Source organism: Heptranchias perlo, chromosome 3, assembly GCF_035084215.1.
Source record: "Heptranchias perlo isolate sHepPer1 chromosome 3, sHepPer1.hap1, whole genome shotgun sequence".
Taxonomy (NCBI): Eukaryota; Metazoa; Chordata; class Chondrichthyes; order Hexanchiformes; family Hexanchidae; genus Heptranchias; species Heptranchias perlo.
Window position 1 is genome coordinate 78681700 of NC_090327.1, and position 15127 is coordinate 78696826.

At 44.4% G+C, this 15127-nt stretch overlaps 1 protein-coding gene across 1 annotated transcript in view; it reads left to right on the plus strand.

The window, feature by feature from the left end:
- The window catches only part of terf1 (telomeric repeat binding factor (NIMA-interacting) 1), a 64428-nt gene that overhangs the window by 22501 nt on the left and 26800 nt on the right, over positions 1 to 15127 (plus strand). The window contains exons 2-4 of the mRNA XM_067977141.1: positions 5361 to 5494; positions 8497 to 8592; positions 13515 to 13664. Coding sequence (XP_067833242.1) covers positions 5361 to 5494; positions 8497 to 8592; positions 13515 to 13664 — 380 coding nt within the window. The remainder of the gene's footprint in view (positions 1 to 5360; positions 5495 to 8496; positions 8593 to 13514; positions 13665 to 15127) is intronic.

Below are 15127 nucleotides of genomic sequence, written 5' to 3' on the forward strand. Positions count from 1 at the left end.
TAGTCCCAGTCTGTCTAACCTCTCCCTTGTAAGTCAAACCATCAAGTCTCCGGTAGCATCCTTGTAAATCTTTTCTGCACTCTTTCTAGTTTAATAATATCCTTTCTATAATAGGGTGACCAGAACTGTACACAGTACTCCAAGTGTGGCCTCACCAATGCCCTGTACAACTTCAACAAGACATCCCAACTCCTACATTCAATGTTCTGACCAATGAAACCAAGCATGCCGAATGCCTTCTTCACCACCCTATCCACCTGTGACTCCACTTTCAAGGAGCTATGAATCTGTACTCCTAGATCTCTTTGTTCTATAACTCTCCCCCAACGCTCCTACCATTAACGGAGTAGGTCCTGGCCCGATTCGATCTACCAAAATGCATCACCTCACATTTATCTAAATTAAACTCCATCTGCCATTCATCGGCCCACTGGCCCAATTGATCAAGATCCCGTTGCAATCCCAGATAACCTTCTTCACTGTCCACAATGCCACCAATCTTGGTGTCATCTGCAAACTTACTAACCATGCCTCCTAAATTCTCATCCAAATCATTAATATAAATAACAAATAACAGCGGACCCAGCACCGATCCCCTGAGGCACACCGCTGGACACAGGCATCCAGTTTGAAAAACAACCCTCTACAACCACCCTCTGTCTTCTGTCGTCAAGCGCAATTTTGTATCCAATTGGCTACCTCACCTTGGATCCCATGAGATTTAACCTTATGTAACAACCTACCATGCGGTACCCTTGTCAAATGCTTTGCTGAAGTCCATGTAGACCACGTCTACTGCACAGCCCTCATCTATCTTCTTGGTTACCCCTTCAAAAAACTCAATCAAATTCGTGAGACATGATTTTCCTCTCACAAAACCATGCTGACTGTTCCTAATTAGTCCCTGCCTCTCCAAATGCCTGTAGATCTGTCCCTCAGAATACCCTCTAACAACTTACCCAACTACAGATGTCAAGCTCATTGGTCTGTAGTTCCCAGGCTTTTCCCTGCCGCCCTTCTTAAACAAAGGCACAACATTGCTACCCTCCAATCTTCAGGGCACCTCACCTGTAGCAGTGGATGATTCAAATATCTCTGCTAGGGGACCCGCAATTTCCTCCCTAACCTCCCATAACGTCCTGGGATACATTTCATCAGGTCCCGGAGATTTATCTACCTTGATGCGCGTTAAGACTTCCAGCACCTCCCCTCTCTGTAATATGTACACTCCTCAAGACATCACTATTTATTTTCCCCAAGTTCCCCAACATCCATGCCTTTCTCAACCGTAAATACCGATGTGAAATATTCATTCAGGATCTCACCCATTTCTTGTCGGTTCCGCACATAGATGACCTTGTTGATCCTTAAGAGGCCCTACTCTCTCCCTCGTTACCCTTTTGCCCTTTATGTATTTGTAGAAGCTCTTTGGATTCACCTTTGCCTGATCTGCCAAAGCAATCTCATATCCCCTTTTTGCCCTCCTGATTTCTCTCTTAACTCCTACTCCGGCAATCTCTATACTCTTCAAGGGATCCACTTGATCCCAGCTGCCTATGCATGTCATATGCCTCCTTCTTCTTTTTGACTAGTGCCTCAATCTCCCGAGTCATCCAAGGTTCCCTACTTCTACCAGCCTTGCCCTTCACTTTATAAGGAATGTGCTTACCCTGAACCCTGGTTAACACACTTTTGAAAGCCTCCCACTTACCAGACGTCCCTTTGCCTGCCAACAGACTCTCCCAATCAACTTCTGAAAGTTCCTGTCTAATACCATCAAAATTGGCCTTTCCCCCAATTTAGAATTTTAACTTTTGGGCCAGACCTATCCTTCTCCATAGCTATCTTAAAACTAATGGAATTATGATCACTTTGTCCCAAAGTGATCCCTCACCAACACTTCTGTCACCTGCCCTTCCTTATTTCCCAAGAGGAGGTCAAGTTTTGCCCCCTCTCTCGTCGGGCCATCCACATACTGAATGAGAAATTCCTCCTGAATACACTCAACAAATTTCTCTCCATCCAAGCCCCTAATGCTATGGCTGTCCCAGTCAATGTTGGGAAAGTTAAAGTCCCCTACTATTACCACCCTATTTTTCTTGCAGCTGTCTGTAATCTCCTTACATATTTGCTCCTCAATTTCCCGTTGACTATTTGGGGGTCTGTAGTACAATCCTATCAAAGTGATCTCTCCCTTCTTATTTTTCAGTTCTACCCATATAGACTCAGTGGGCGAACCCTCGGATATATCCCCTCTCACTACTGCCGTGATGTTCTCCCTAATCAAGAACACAACTCCCCCTCCTCTCTTACCTTCTGCTCTATCTTTCCTATAGCATCTGTACCCTGGAACATTGAGCTGCCAGTCCTGCCCCTCCCTTATCCATGTTTCAGTAATAGCTATAACATCCCAGTCCCATGTACCCATCCATGCCCTGAGTTCATCTGCCTTGCCCATCAGACTTCTTGCATTGAAATAAATGCAGTTTAATCTAGACTTCCCTTGGTCTTTGCCCTGCTTTCTCAGACCATCTGTCCGGTCATGTTCTGTACACTCTCCCTTACTGCCTTTTGTTTCTGTCACCATTTTATTTCCCACTGACTTCCTGCATCGGTTCCCATCCCCCTGCCACATTAGTTTAAACCCTCCCCAACAGCACTGGCAAACACTCCCCCTGGGACATTGGTTCCAGTCCTGCCCAGATGTAGACCGTCCAATTTGTACTGGTCCCACCTCCCCCAGAACCGGTTCCAATGGCCCAGGAATTTGAATCCCTCCCTCTTGCACCATCTCTCAAGCCACGTATTCATCTTAGCTATCCTGTCATTCCTACTCTGACTTGCCCGTGGCACTGGTAGCAATCCTGAGATTACTACCTTTGAGGTCCTACTCGGGAACAATTACAAAATAATTGTTCACACATTTATCCGTTGAATTCTGGTATAATTTCCAATTGCTTTGATATAATGCTCAAGTACTCTTAACTTCAAGCTGCACAATGTGCCATGGCAGAATCCCTTATGGGAAACTATTATGTAGTTGGGTACTGTTATTATGTGGTTTATTTTCCCCAACGCAAGTTTTAAATGGATTGAGATCCCAATCACTAGGGGCTATATATATTTTTATCAAAATTATATTAATTATAGTAGCTAACAGCTACAATGTTGTCTGCAGCTACATGCTTGAAAGAAATGAATGCACCAAATATATCTCTTACTCCTGTAGTTGGATCAAATACTCCTCGGTAATTCACTTTGAGACTATTAAAAACACATTCTTGATAAGCACGTTGAATCACAACTGGAGCAGAATATTTTGTTGAGTATTTTTAATTTAATTCTACAATTTATGTTATACATATCTGCAAACAACTGACTGACATCTATCTCTAAGTCCTTCCATGAAAATTCATACAAAACTTAAATTGCTGAATTAATGCCAGAAAAAAAATTGCAAACATAACCCATGCCAATTGCAGACTGAATTTTAATGGCATGAAAATGTGTTAGTCCAGGGCTAGGTTTCAAACGAGCACGAGTTCAGATATTCAGTAGGGTGTAAGCCGGTTTTAAGTGAAAGTGGATCGACAGCAGTATAAATCTTACTAACTTTGCTCTGTAAAAATTCTTGTAAATGAGTGTAATATGAATTTTAACAACATACTGATCACAGTTAACAATACAACAGGGGTTTGTAAAAATAAGTGTAGAAATTCAGTTGTGCAGTGGACACAACGGTGGCTCATCTGAAGAGGATGTGCTTCATTCACAAGTATGGAACTCCAGGAACAATTACAAAATAATTGTTCACACATTTATCCGTTGAATTCTGGTATAATTTCCAATTGCTTTGATATAATGCTCAAGTACTCTTAACTTCAAGCTGCACAATGTGCCATGGCAGAATCCCTTATGGGAAACTATTATGTAGTTGGGTACTGTAATAGTCTTGGGTGGTGGTGCTGTAGAATCCACTCCATTTACATTGCAGAGTCAGTTCCACAGCATCATTGGCAATAAAAAAAATTATATCTTGTACAAAAGGTGCTGCCTTATTTCGCTTTGGATGTTAATGATTCCTTCAGGGTTTTTGTCATGCTTGGGATTAGGCGAACATGATCACCCACAAATTTAGTGATGCAGGATTAAACTTTGTGCCCGTTTGCCCCATGTAGATTATATAAATCTGGCCATATCCAGTTTGCATCTAAATAGTGCAATATATTATCTTGTCATTACAGCATTATAAAACCCTTAGTGATTATTGCAGATTACCTTTTTATATCTGTACTTTGATGTTTCACTCTCCCAGCTTTTTCATTTAATTACTGTGTCCTCAGTTTTCAAACCATAACTAGGTTTAATATCAAAGTGAAGTAGATCCAGGGCAGTGAAAATGAGAGCTCTGATTGGTTAGATCACTTGTAAAACTGCCCCTAGTCTACACACAGAAGTCCTTATTGTTTCTTTGCCATTCTTGGAGTCCTGTGTATTAAAAGAGCATGTCTATTTCAAAGAAATCTGAAATGTTTCAATGAATATCTGTATTTCTAAAACATATACAATGGCCCAGATTTTGCTGGAGCGAGGCATGCTATGTTAGTTAGACTTTTTCCTTCACACTTCAGCTCAAACTTTTTGCCCTATAAGTTGCTGGAAGTGTGAGCTGATAACGGGGCACCTGGGACGTTGGTGAACGATGGCATCAACAGTCTATCTCTTTAACCAATGAGATTTAAGGATTGAGAAAGAAACAGAGGAACGATGAAGGAGGAAATAGGGTGAATTAGAGTCAAATCAGGTACAGAAAGAGAAATAGAGAGGGAATGAAAGATTGGATTAAGAGAGAGAGAAAAAAGAGACAAAGGAAAATGTAAAATTTTAAAAATCTCTAAACAATTTACTATCTATAGGAATGAGACTCCATAACTTCAGTTTGCTTTCTGGGCCAAAGAGGTTGAATGGCATTGTAGGAACTTAAATCTCCTCATTAAAAAGGTACTTACGCTGTTGAGTAGCAGCCCTAACTTTCTGCGGCGAGTTTAATTGGCAGATAATGCGCAAATACAGTAATTTCATGAAACTCAAGGGGAGGTTGAGGGCAAGCTGCCGTTTTTGTGAGGCTAACAGCGTCCAGCAACTTGTAGCGATTCGCAATTCACAGGATATCTCTTCCTTGCCAAAAGTTGCTGGACAATTTTCACATTAATAATGCCGTGCACATTAAACTCGCTGTTATTTTGGCAGCAAAATCTGGGCCAATAACTTTAAAAAGCACCTATTGATAAATAAGAAGCTGATGCTGTGTACGTAATAACCTTTTTTTAACCAATGATTGTTTTTATTTTGCACTTCAGATGTCCAGTTTGACAAAGATGAAAGTATAACCCCATTGGAATCTGCATTATTGGTTTTGATCGAAATGGCAGATAGCGAAGAGCTAAAGAAAGATGAGCTGTATGCGGATCTGAAACTGTTGCTTCAAATTCAAGTTAGTGGCCAGAGGGGTGATTTATTATGAAAGGTGGTGTTGAGAAAATCTTAACGATAACCTGCTAATTGAAATATATGCTGTGCTGATTTAATTTAACACAATAAATGCTGCTGTTAGCACTTTTGAAGGGAAATATATTCAATGAAGATGTTAACAAAATAGTTCACTTGATGCTCTGTTGGTGCTATATTTAAAGGCAGGATTAAAAACCGAGAAGTAGCTCTAAATCCACAGTTGACGGAGTCTGCAGTTGATGCCATTTTTGTGCGCCAGAGTTGTTCACCAAAGCTCAACATCCACGTGCATTTATATAGCGCCTTTAACTTAGTAAAACGTCCCAAGGTGCTTAATGTTCAATACCCATACTACAATGGCAAAGTGTTGGTGTGTAATATTTCCCCGAAATATTTAGGAGCTTTTTAGTAGGTGATGCTGTGTCCCATTGCTTAAGGCCACGAATAGAAAAATGTTGCCACTAATTCTTTCTAACTCGCTTTGTGTCTGTATGTGTACGCCTCTCATAACTTTTCTCATCATCTGATTGTCTCCAACTTTCTTTCTGTAAGTCTCTTTCCCTCGGTTTCCTCGTTCTGTATGTCTCCTGTTCTGTATGCACCTCATACACTTTCACTTTCACTTGCTCTCTTACTCATTCTCAAAGTATTTTACCTGTCAGCCGCCCCAGCCCCATTTAATTGCGTTCGTTCCAATCTGTGAACCACAATGGCTTCTATGCTTCTTGGCATACTAATTATTTCTTCTCTGGAAATAAAGCAGTACTTGTACGTAGCCCAAGATTACCATTCATCCATGTGGAGCTGTTAATCTTTAACATATGTGGATCTCTCCTTCGCTCAGGTAATATTAACCATTCTCAGTACAGGTTATCATTGCTAAAGGACCAGGATGAAGCCACAAATCTGGCGCATGAGACTGCTGCTGAAATAAAAGTTGTGCATCATCAGCTGCTGCTGTACATTATGCATCCGTTGTTCTTATCAGTGCACAGGAGGTTAAGGTTCAGATGGGCCAGGACATATAGTGCAGTGGCATGGATGGGAAAGTTGCTGCCTGCTCGCAGAGCCAAGGCTGCCGTATCACATCCAGTGTGGAAAGGAGGAGATGGAGCAATTTGTAAGACGGAATGGGTACATTGGTGATTTTGTTTAAAAGTTTTATGATGTGATAAATTTTATTTTTAGACATATATGGTGGGATGGGGAACTTTATGGTGCCTATATTTTGGCAGGTTTTTTGCTGCATTGTTGGCAGTCCTGTCATTCAGACGAGACGTTAAACTGAAGCCCTGCCTGTCTGTGCAGGTGGATATGCAAGGCCCCATGGCACTGTGAAGAAGTGCAAGGAGTTCTCACAGTATTTTGGCCAACATTCTCCCTCAATCAACACCACCAAAAAAGTTAACTGACCAATCAACTCATTTGCTGTGCACAAATTGGCTGCCTGGGTAGGTTACATAACAGTAACTGCACTTCAAAAGTAATTCATTGGTTGCAATTTACTTGGGATATCTTGAAGACAGGATAAGTTGCTATATAAATGCTTTTTATTTATTTCCATGGAATACTGGTTAAATGTGCATTGTGTTTTTTTTCAATGAGGAAGAAGAAAATTGACAGTTCACTACAGATGCAAAGCATTTTATTGAATTGATGGATAGACAAGTGGAACATCTATGCGATGCATCATGGCAATAGTAGGATGCACATTCAATTTCCCCCACAATTCCAAATTCCCATCTCAAGTGCACTGCTGTGAGAAGGAATAATCTATTCAGAGTCGGTCCCCATGCTGCTGTTGCATACTTCCTGGAAGTTGGCTTACAGTGGCATTGGAAGGAGCCTGTGAACAGGTCACCACCTACCTTTGCAGTCAGCTGGCTCATGAGCTGAGGAAATCAGCCAAATCAGAAAGAAAATTGTGGTTTTATATCCTCATAAGAAAAATAAGTGTGGAAGTTGGGGAAAATTATATAACATACTAAAATTGTTGGCGTGGCTTCCGCAGATTTATTTTCGGAGATGTTGTCTCTCCGTGAAGCATAGTCCTGTTGAAACCTAATCTGATGCTTAAAGTTAGAGTAGAGATTGCCATTTCCCGAATACGCCTAAGTGGTTGACTTTTTTGTCCATTTCCCTGAAACTGATTTGTTTGATTGCTCCAGGGGCAGCTCCATAGTGGTAGTATGTCATGCATGCTTTCATCTATGATTCCTTTGGCTGTGCTGTATGGGGAATGTGAGGCGCATCCCCTGAGAACTGACACATGCAGTGTTATGTACCTTCTGGAAGCTTAGAAACAGGTTGTTTGCCAATCTTATCAACATGAAAATAGGTGCAAAGATGGAGGGAAGTAAAAAAAAATGGGATTTTTAAATAGTGCAGAGGGTGTTCCTGTTCAAAGTGAAGAATTTCACAAGGAATTTTATATCGAAAGCAGTTCAACATCTATCACAGAATTTTCAAAAATCCCTGTTAGTTGGCCCATCTCTGAGGGTGTTTGGGGGAGGCAATCCCAACTCTTTTAAGGAATGTGCATTTAAGGAAGAGATCCTAACTTTTCCAAGGATTTTGTATTTTGGAGGTGCGAGTCTGAGGATTGCGTGTGAGTAGGGTGGGGGATAGGTCACAACCGTGCTTAGGATTTGTGTGAGCAGGGGCCTTAGCACTTCCCATAGTGGGGAGTACACAGCTCTATTGAGGAAGATCAATAAAGAGGGCTGAGTGTAACTGTTCTGTTGTTTGGCATTTCAGCAATAGAGGTGGTGAAGAAAACATTTTAAAACGATCAAAACTGAACAGAAATGTCAACGTTTTATATTCCATCTTCTTTCTGGTTTACCAGTTTTAATGTGGGATGTAAAAGAACGCACCTTTAAATTGGGGCATAGGCATGTCTGGATTCTAGTGGGCAACATTAAAAAGTCTTGTGCTTTTAGCAAAATCATTTTTAAAAGCTTTTCTGTTTCTTTTGTTTTGTAGGGTGTGGCAGTCTGTATGGAGAAGGGAGACTTCAAGAAAGCTTCTGAAGTTCTGGAACGACAATTTCAAGAAAATGTAGCCTCTGAGTCAGACCAGGTATTTGTGTTTCCAATCTCTTGTATTTAAAGATGTCACAACAAACCACATTTATGACAGCAGATTTTCTGCAAAGTATCTCATACAGCAGTTTAGTTCTATTGATTTCTGAGGCAAAGTTTTTTTTTTATTCGTTCATGGGATGTGGGCGCCGCTGGTGAGGCCAGCATTTATTGCCCATCCCTGATTGCCCTTGAGAAGGTGGTGGTGAGCCGCCACCTTGAACCACTGCAGTCCGTGTGGTGAAGGTTCTCCCACAGTGCTGTTAGGAAGGGAGTTCCAGGATTTTGACCCAGCGACGATGAAGGAACGGCGATATATTTCCAAGTCGGGATGGTGTGTGACTTGGAGGAGAACGTGCAGGTGGTGTTGTTCCCATGAGCGTGCTGCCCTTGTCCTTCTAGGTTTGGGAGATGCTGTCGAAGAAGCCTTGGCAAGTTGCTGCATTGCATCCTGTAGATGATACACATTGCAGCCACAGTGTGCCGGTGGTGAAGAGAGTGAAAGTTTAGGGTGGTGGATGGGGTGCCAATCAAGTGGGCTGCTTTGTCCTGGATGGTGTCGAGCTTCTTGAGTGTTGTTGGAGCTGCAGTCATCCAGGCAAGTAGAGGGTATTCCATCGCACTCCTGACTTGTGCCTTGTAGATGGTGGAAAGGCTTTGGGGAGTAAGGAGGTGAGTCACTCGCCGCAGAATACCCAGCCTCTGACCTACTCTTGTAGCCACAATATTTATATGGCTGGTCCAGTTAAGTTTCTGGTCAATGGTGACCCCCAGGATGTTGATGGTGGGGGATTCAGCGATGGTAATGCTGTTGAATGTCATGGGGAGGTGGTTAGACTCTCTTGTCGGAGATGGTCATTGCCTGGCACTTGTCTGGCGCGAATGTTACTTGCCACTTATCAGCCCAAGCCTGGATGTTGTCCAGGTCTTACTGCATGTGGGCATGGACTGCTTCATTACCTGAAGGGTTACGAATGGAACGGAACACTGTGCAATCATCAGCGAACATCCCCATTTCTGACCTTATGTTGGAGGGAAGGTCAATGGTGAAGCAGCTGAAGATGGTTGGGCCAAGGACATTGCCCTGAGGAACTCCTGCAGCAATGTCCTGGGTCTGAGATGATTGGCCTCCAACAACCGCTACCATCTTCCTTTGTGCTAGGTATGAATCCAGAGGCCTGGACTAAAATCCAGAGTCATGAGTTCAAATCCCGCCACGGCAGCTGGCGAATTTAAATTCAATTAATTAATTAAAATTCAATTAATTAAAATAAAATCTGGAATTAAAATACTAGTATCAGTAATGATGGCCATGAAATACCGGATTGTCGTAAAAACCCATCTGGTTCACTAATGTCCTTTAGGGAAGGAAGCCTGCCGCCCTTACCCGGTCTGGCCTATATGTGACTCCAGACCCACAGCAATGTGGTTGATTCTTAATTGCCCTCTGAAATGGCCTAGCAAGCCACTCAGTTGTAAAATCTCGCTACGAAAAGTCATAATAAGAATAAAACCGGATGGACCACCCGGCATCGGACCACTAGGCACCGGACACGACAACGGCAAAACACCAAGCCCAGTCGACCCTGCAAGGTCCTCCTTACTAACATCTGGGGACTTGTGCCAAAATTGGGAGAGCTGTCCCACAGACTAGTCAAGCAACAGCCTGACATAGCCATACTCACAGAATCATATCTTTCAGCCAACGTCCCAGACTCTTCCATCACCATCCCTGGGTATGTCCTGTCCCACCGGCAGGACAGACCCACCAGAGGTGGCGGTACAGTGATATACAGTCAGGAGGGAGTGGCCCTGGGAGTCCTCAACATTGACTCTGGACCCCATGAAATCTCATGGCATCAGGTCAAACATGGGCAAGGAAACCTCCTGCTGATTACCACCTACCGTCCTCCCTCAGCTGATGAATCAGTCCTCCTCCATGTTGAACACCACTTGGAGGAAGCACTGAGGGCAGCAAGGGCACAAAATGTACTCTGGGTGGGGGACTTCAATGTCCATCACCAAGAGTGGCTCGGTAGCACCACTACTGACCGAGCTGGCCGAGTCCTGAAGGACATAGCTGCTAGACTGGGCCTGCGGCAGGTGGTGAGCGAACCAACACGAGGGAAAAACTTACTTGACCTCGTCCTCACCAATCTACCTGTCGCAAATGCATCTGTCCATGACAGTATTGGTAGGAGTGACCACCGCACAGTCCTCGTGGAGATGAAATCCCGTCTTCGCACTGAGGACACCATCCAACGTGTTGTGTGGCACTACCACCGTGCTAAATGGGATAGATTCAGAACAGATCTAGCAGCTCAAAACTGGGCATCCACGAGGCGCTGTGGGCCATCAGCAGCAGCAGAATTGTATTCCAGCACAATCTGTAACCTCATGGCCTGGCATATTCCTCACTCTACCATTACCAACAAGCCAGGGGATCAACCCTGGTTCAATGAGGAGTGTAGAAGAGCATGCCAGGAGCAGCACCAGGCGTACCGAAAAATGAGGTGCCAACCTGGTGAAGCTACAACTCAGGACTACATGCATGCTAAACAGCGGAAGCAACATGCTATAGACAGAGCTAAGCGATTCCACAACCAACGGATCAGATCAAAGCTCTGCAGTCCTGCCACATCCAGTCGTGAATGGTGGTGGACAATTAAACAATTAACGGGAGGAGGAGGCTCTGCAAACATCCCCATTCTCAATGATGGCGGAGTCCAGCACGTGAGTGCAAAAGACAAGGCTGAAGCGTTTGCAACCATCTTCAGCCAGAAGTGCCGAGTGGATAATCCATCTCAGCCTCCTCCCGATATCCCCACCATCATGGAAGCCAGTCTTCGGCCAATTCGATTCACTCCACGTGATATCAATAAACGGCTGAGTGCACTGGATACAGCAAAGGCTATGGGCCCCGACAACATCCCAGCTGTAGTGCTGAAGACTTGTGCTCCAGAACTAGCTGCGCCTCTAGCCAAGCTGTTCCAGTACAGCTACAACACTGGCATCCACCCGACAATGTGGAAAATTGCCCAGGTATGTCCTGTCCACAAAAAGCAGGACAAATCCAATCCGGCCAATTACCGCCCCATCAGTCTACTCTCAATCATCAGCAAAGTGATGGAAGGTGTCGTCGACAGTGCTATCAAGCGGCACTTACTCACCAATAACCTGCTCACCGATGCTCAGTTTGGGTTCCGCCAGGACCACTCGGCTCCAGACCTCATTACAGCCTTGGTCCAAACATGGACAAAAGAGCTGAATTCCAGAGGTGAGGTGAGAGTGACTGCCCTTGACATCAAGGCAGCATTTGACCGAGTGTGGCACCAAGGAGCCCTAGTAAAATTGAAGTCAATGGGAATCAGGGGGAAAACTCTCCAGTGGCTGGAGTCATACCTAGCACAAAGGAAGATGGTAATGGTTGTTGGAGGCCAATCATCTCAGCCCCAGGGCATTGCTGCAGGAGTTCCTCAGGGCAGTGTCCTAGGCCCAACCATCTTCAGCTGCTTCATCAATGACCTTCCCTCCATCATAAGGTCAGAAATGGGGATGTTCGCTGATGACTGCACAGTGTTCAGTTCCATTCGCAACCCCTCAGATAATGAAGCAGTCCGAGCCTGCATGCAGCAAGACCTGGACAACATCCAGGCTTGGGCTCATAAGTGGCAAGTAACATTCGCACCAGATAAGTGCCAGGCAATGACCATCTCCAACAAGAGAGAGTCTAACCACCTCCCCTTGACATTCAACGGCATTACCATCGCCGAATCCCCCACCATCAACATCCTGGGGGTCACCATTGACCAGAAACTTAACTGGACCAGCCATATAAATACCGTGGCTACGAGAGCAGGTCAGAGGCTGGGTATTCTGCGGCGAGTGACTCACCTCCTGACTCCCCAAAGCCTTTCCACCATCTACAAGGCACAAGTCAGGAGTGTGATGGAATGCTATCCACTTGCCTGGATGAGTGCAGCTCCAACAACACTCAAGAAGCTCGACACCATCCAAGATAAAGCAGCCCGCTTGATTGGCAACCCATCCACCACCCTAAACATTCACTCCCTTCACCACCGGCGCACTGTGGCTGCAGTGTGCACCATCCACAGGATGCACTGCAGCAACTCGCCAAGGCTTCTTCGACAGCACCTCCCAAACCCGCAACCTCTACCACCTAGAAGGACAAGGGCAGCAGGCGCATGGGAACAACACCACCTGCACATTCCCCTCCAAGTCACACACCATCCCGACTTGGAAATATATCGCCGTTCCTTCATTGTCGCTGGGTCAAAATCCTGGAACTCCCTTCCTAACAGCACTGTGGGAGAACCGTCACCACACGGACTGCAGCGGTTCAAGAAGGCGGCTCACCACCACCTTCTCGAGGGCAATTAGGGATGGGCAATAAATGCCGGCCTTGCCAGCGACGCCCACATCCCGTGAACGAATAAAAAAAAAAGCCACTGGAGAGTTTTCCCCCCGATTCCCATTGACTTCAGTTTTACTAGGGCTCCTTGGTGCCACACACGGTCAAATGCTGCCTTGATGTCAAGGGCGGTCACTCGCACCTCACCTCTGGAATTCAGCTCATTTGTCCATGTTTGGACCAAGGCTGTAATGAGGTCTGGAGCTGAGTGGTCCTGGCGGAACCCAAACTGAGCATCGGTGATCAGGTTATTGGTGAGTAAGTGCAGCTTGATAGCACTGTCGACAACACCCTCCATCACTTTGCTGATGATTGAGAGTAGGCTGATGGGGCGGTAATTGGTCGGATTGGATTTGTCCTGCTTTTTGTGGACAGGACATAACTGGGCAATTTTCCACATTGTCGGGTAGATGCCATTTCATAATTTGTTTTTGTGTAGATCTTCAGTGTTTTGCTGATCATTTTGCTTGCTTTGTTTTGTTTTCCAGTCTTTAAAAAGGAAGCTATCCTTGGTTATCAACAAGAAAGATCCATACCATAAATTTCTTAACAACTTCAGTAACAAACGATTAGTAGACAGTGCTGAGTCTCTTGCTAATAGAATGCTAAGTGAGAAAAAGTCAAACTTCCTTGTTCAAGTAAGTGCAACTTGCATCATCCAGTTGATTACTGCTTCCCTTTGCCTCACTACTCAGAGATAATTCAGTTGAAATATATAGTTGGAGACAATCTTTGTGCTAGTCTAGAATATATAAAAGTCCTAATATTGGGAAGATCAAAGCCATTGTCTTCGGTACCTGCCACAAACTCCGTTCCCTACCCACTGACTCTATCCCTTTCCATGACCACTGTCTGAATCTGAACCAGACCGTTTGCAACCTTGGTGTTCTGTTTGACCCTTAGAGCAGATATGGGGTCAGAAGCACATCTATCACCAAGACCGTCTACTTCCACCTTCGTGACATTGCCCGTCTCCACCTCTTCCTCAGCTCATCTGCTGCTGAAACCCTCATCCATGTCTTTGTTACCTCTAGACTTGACTATTCCAACGCTCTCCTGGCCGGCCTCCCAACTTCCACCCTCCATAAACTTGTGCTCATCCAAAACTCTGCTCCCCGTACCCTAACTCGCACCAAGTCCTGTTAACCCATCACCCTTGTGCTCACTGACCTACATTGGCTCCCGGTCTGGAAACGCCTTGATTTTAAAATTCTCATCCTGGTTTTCAAATCCCTCCGTGGCTTCACCCTCCCTATCTCTGTAACCTCCTACAACCCTCCGAGATCTCTGCGCTCCTCCAATTCTGGCCTCTTGCGTATCCCCGATTTTAATCATTCCACCATTGGTGGCTGTGCCTTTTAAGCTCTGGAATTCCTTCCCTGAACCCCTCTACCTCTCCTCCTTTAAACGATCCTTAATACCTACCTCTTCGACCAAGCCTTTGATCACCTGTCCTAATATCTCCTTATGTGGTTCGGTGTCAAATTTTGTTTGATAATGCTCTTGTGAAGCACCTTGGGATGTTAAAGGCTCTATATAAATGCAAGTTGTTGTTGAATACATTTTACTCTGAAGTTGCAAAATGATGTTTACACCTGGTTACCTATTCTTGATATAAGGTTAACATCAAATAAATCTACAGTTAACAGAGTAATTTTGCTTTTATAATGGTGTTGGCAGAATAGGCAAGTGTAGTTTAATGTGGATAAATGTGAGGTAATGCATTTTGGAAGGCAAAACAAGGAATGGGAGTATACTCTGTGATGAGATACCGAAGGTTGTGGATGAACAGGGGCTCAAACGCAAAATTCCCTGAAAACTCACCCAGCAAGTACCTACTGCTTCTTAACCTTCAATCAATTTCTCATCCATTTCCGGGTTTTACTTTGAATTGCCACCATTTCAAGTTGAAGTACAACCTATTTGGCCCTCACCCATATTCAACTACCTCTTGATGACCACCAACACCTCACAAATCTTCCCCCCCCTACACTCTTTCAGTACTCTAGGATAAATTCCTGAGGATTTATTTATTTTGAGCCCCTTTATCTTTTTTAGGATTTCTATTTTTTTTATATCAGTCATTAATTCTGCTTGGAAT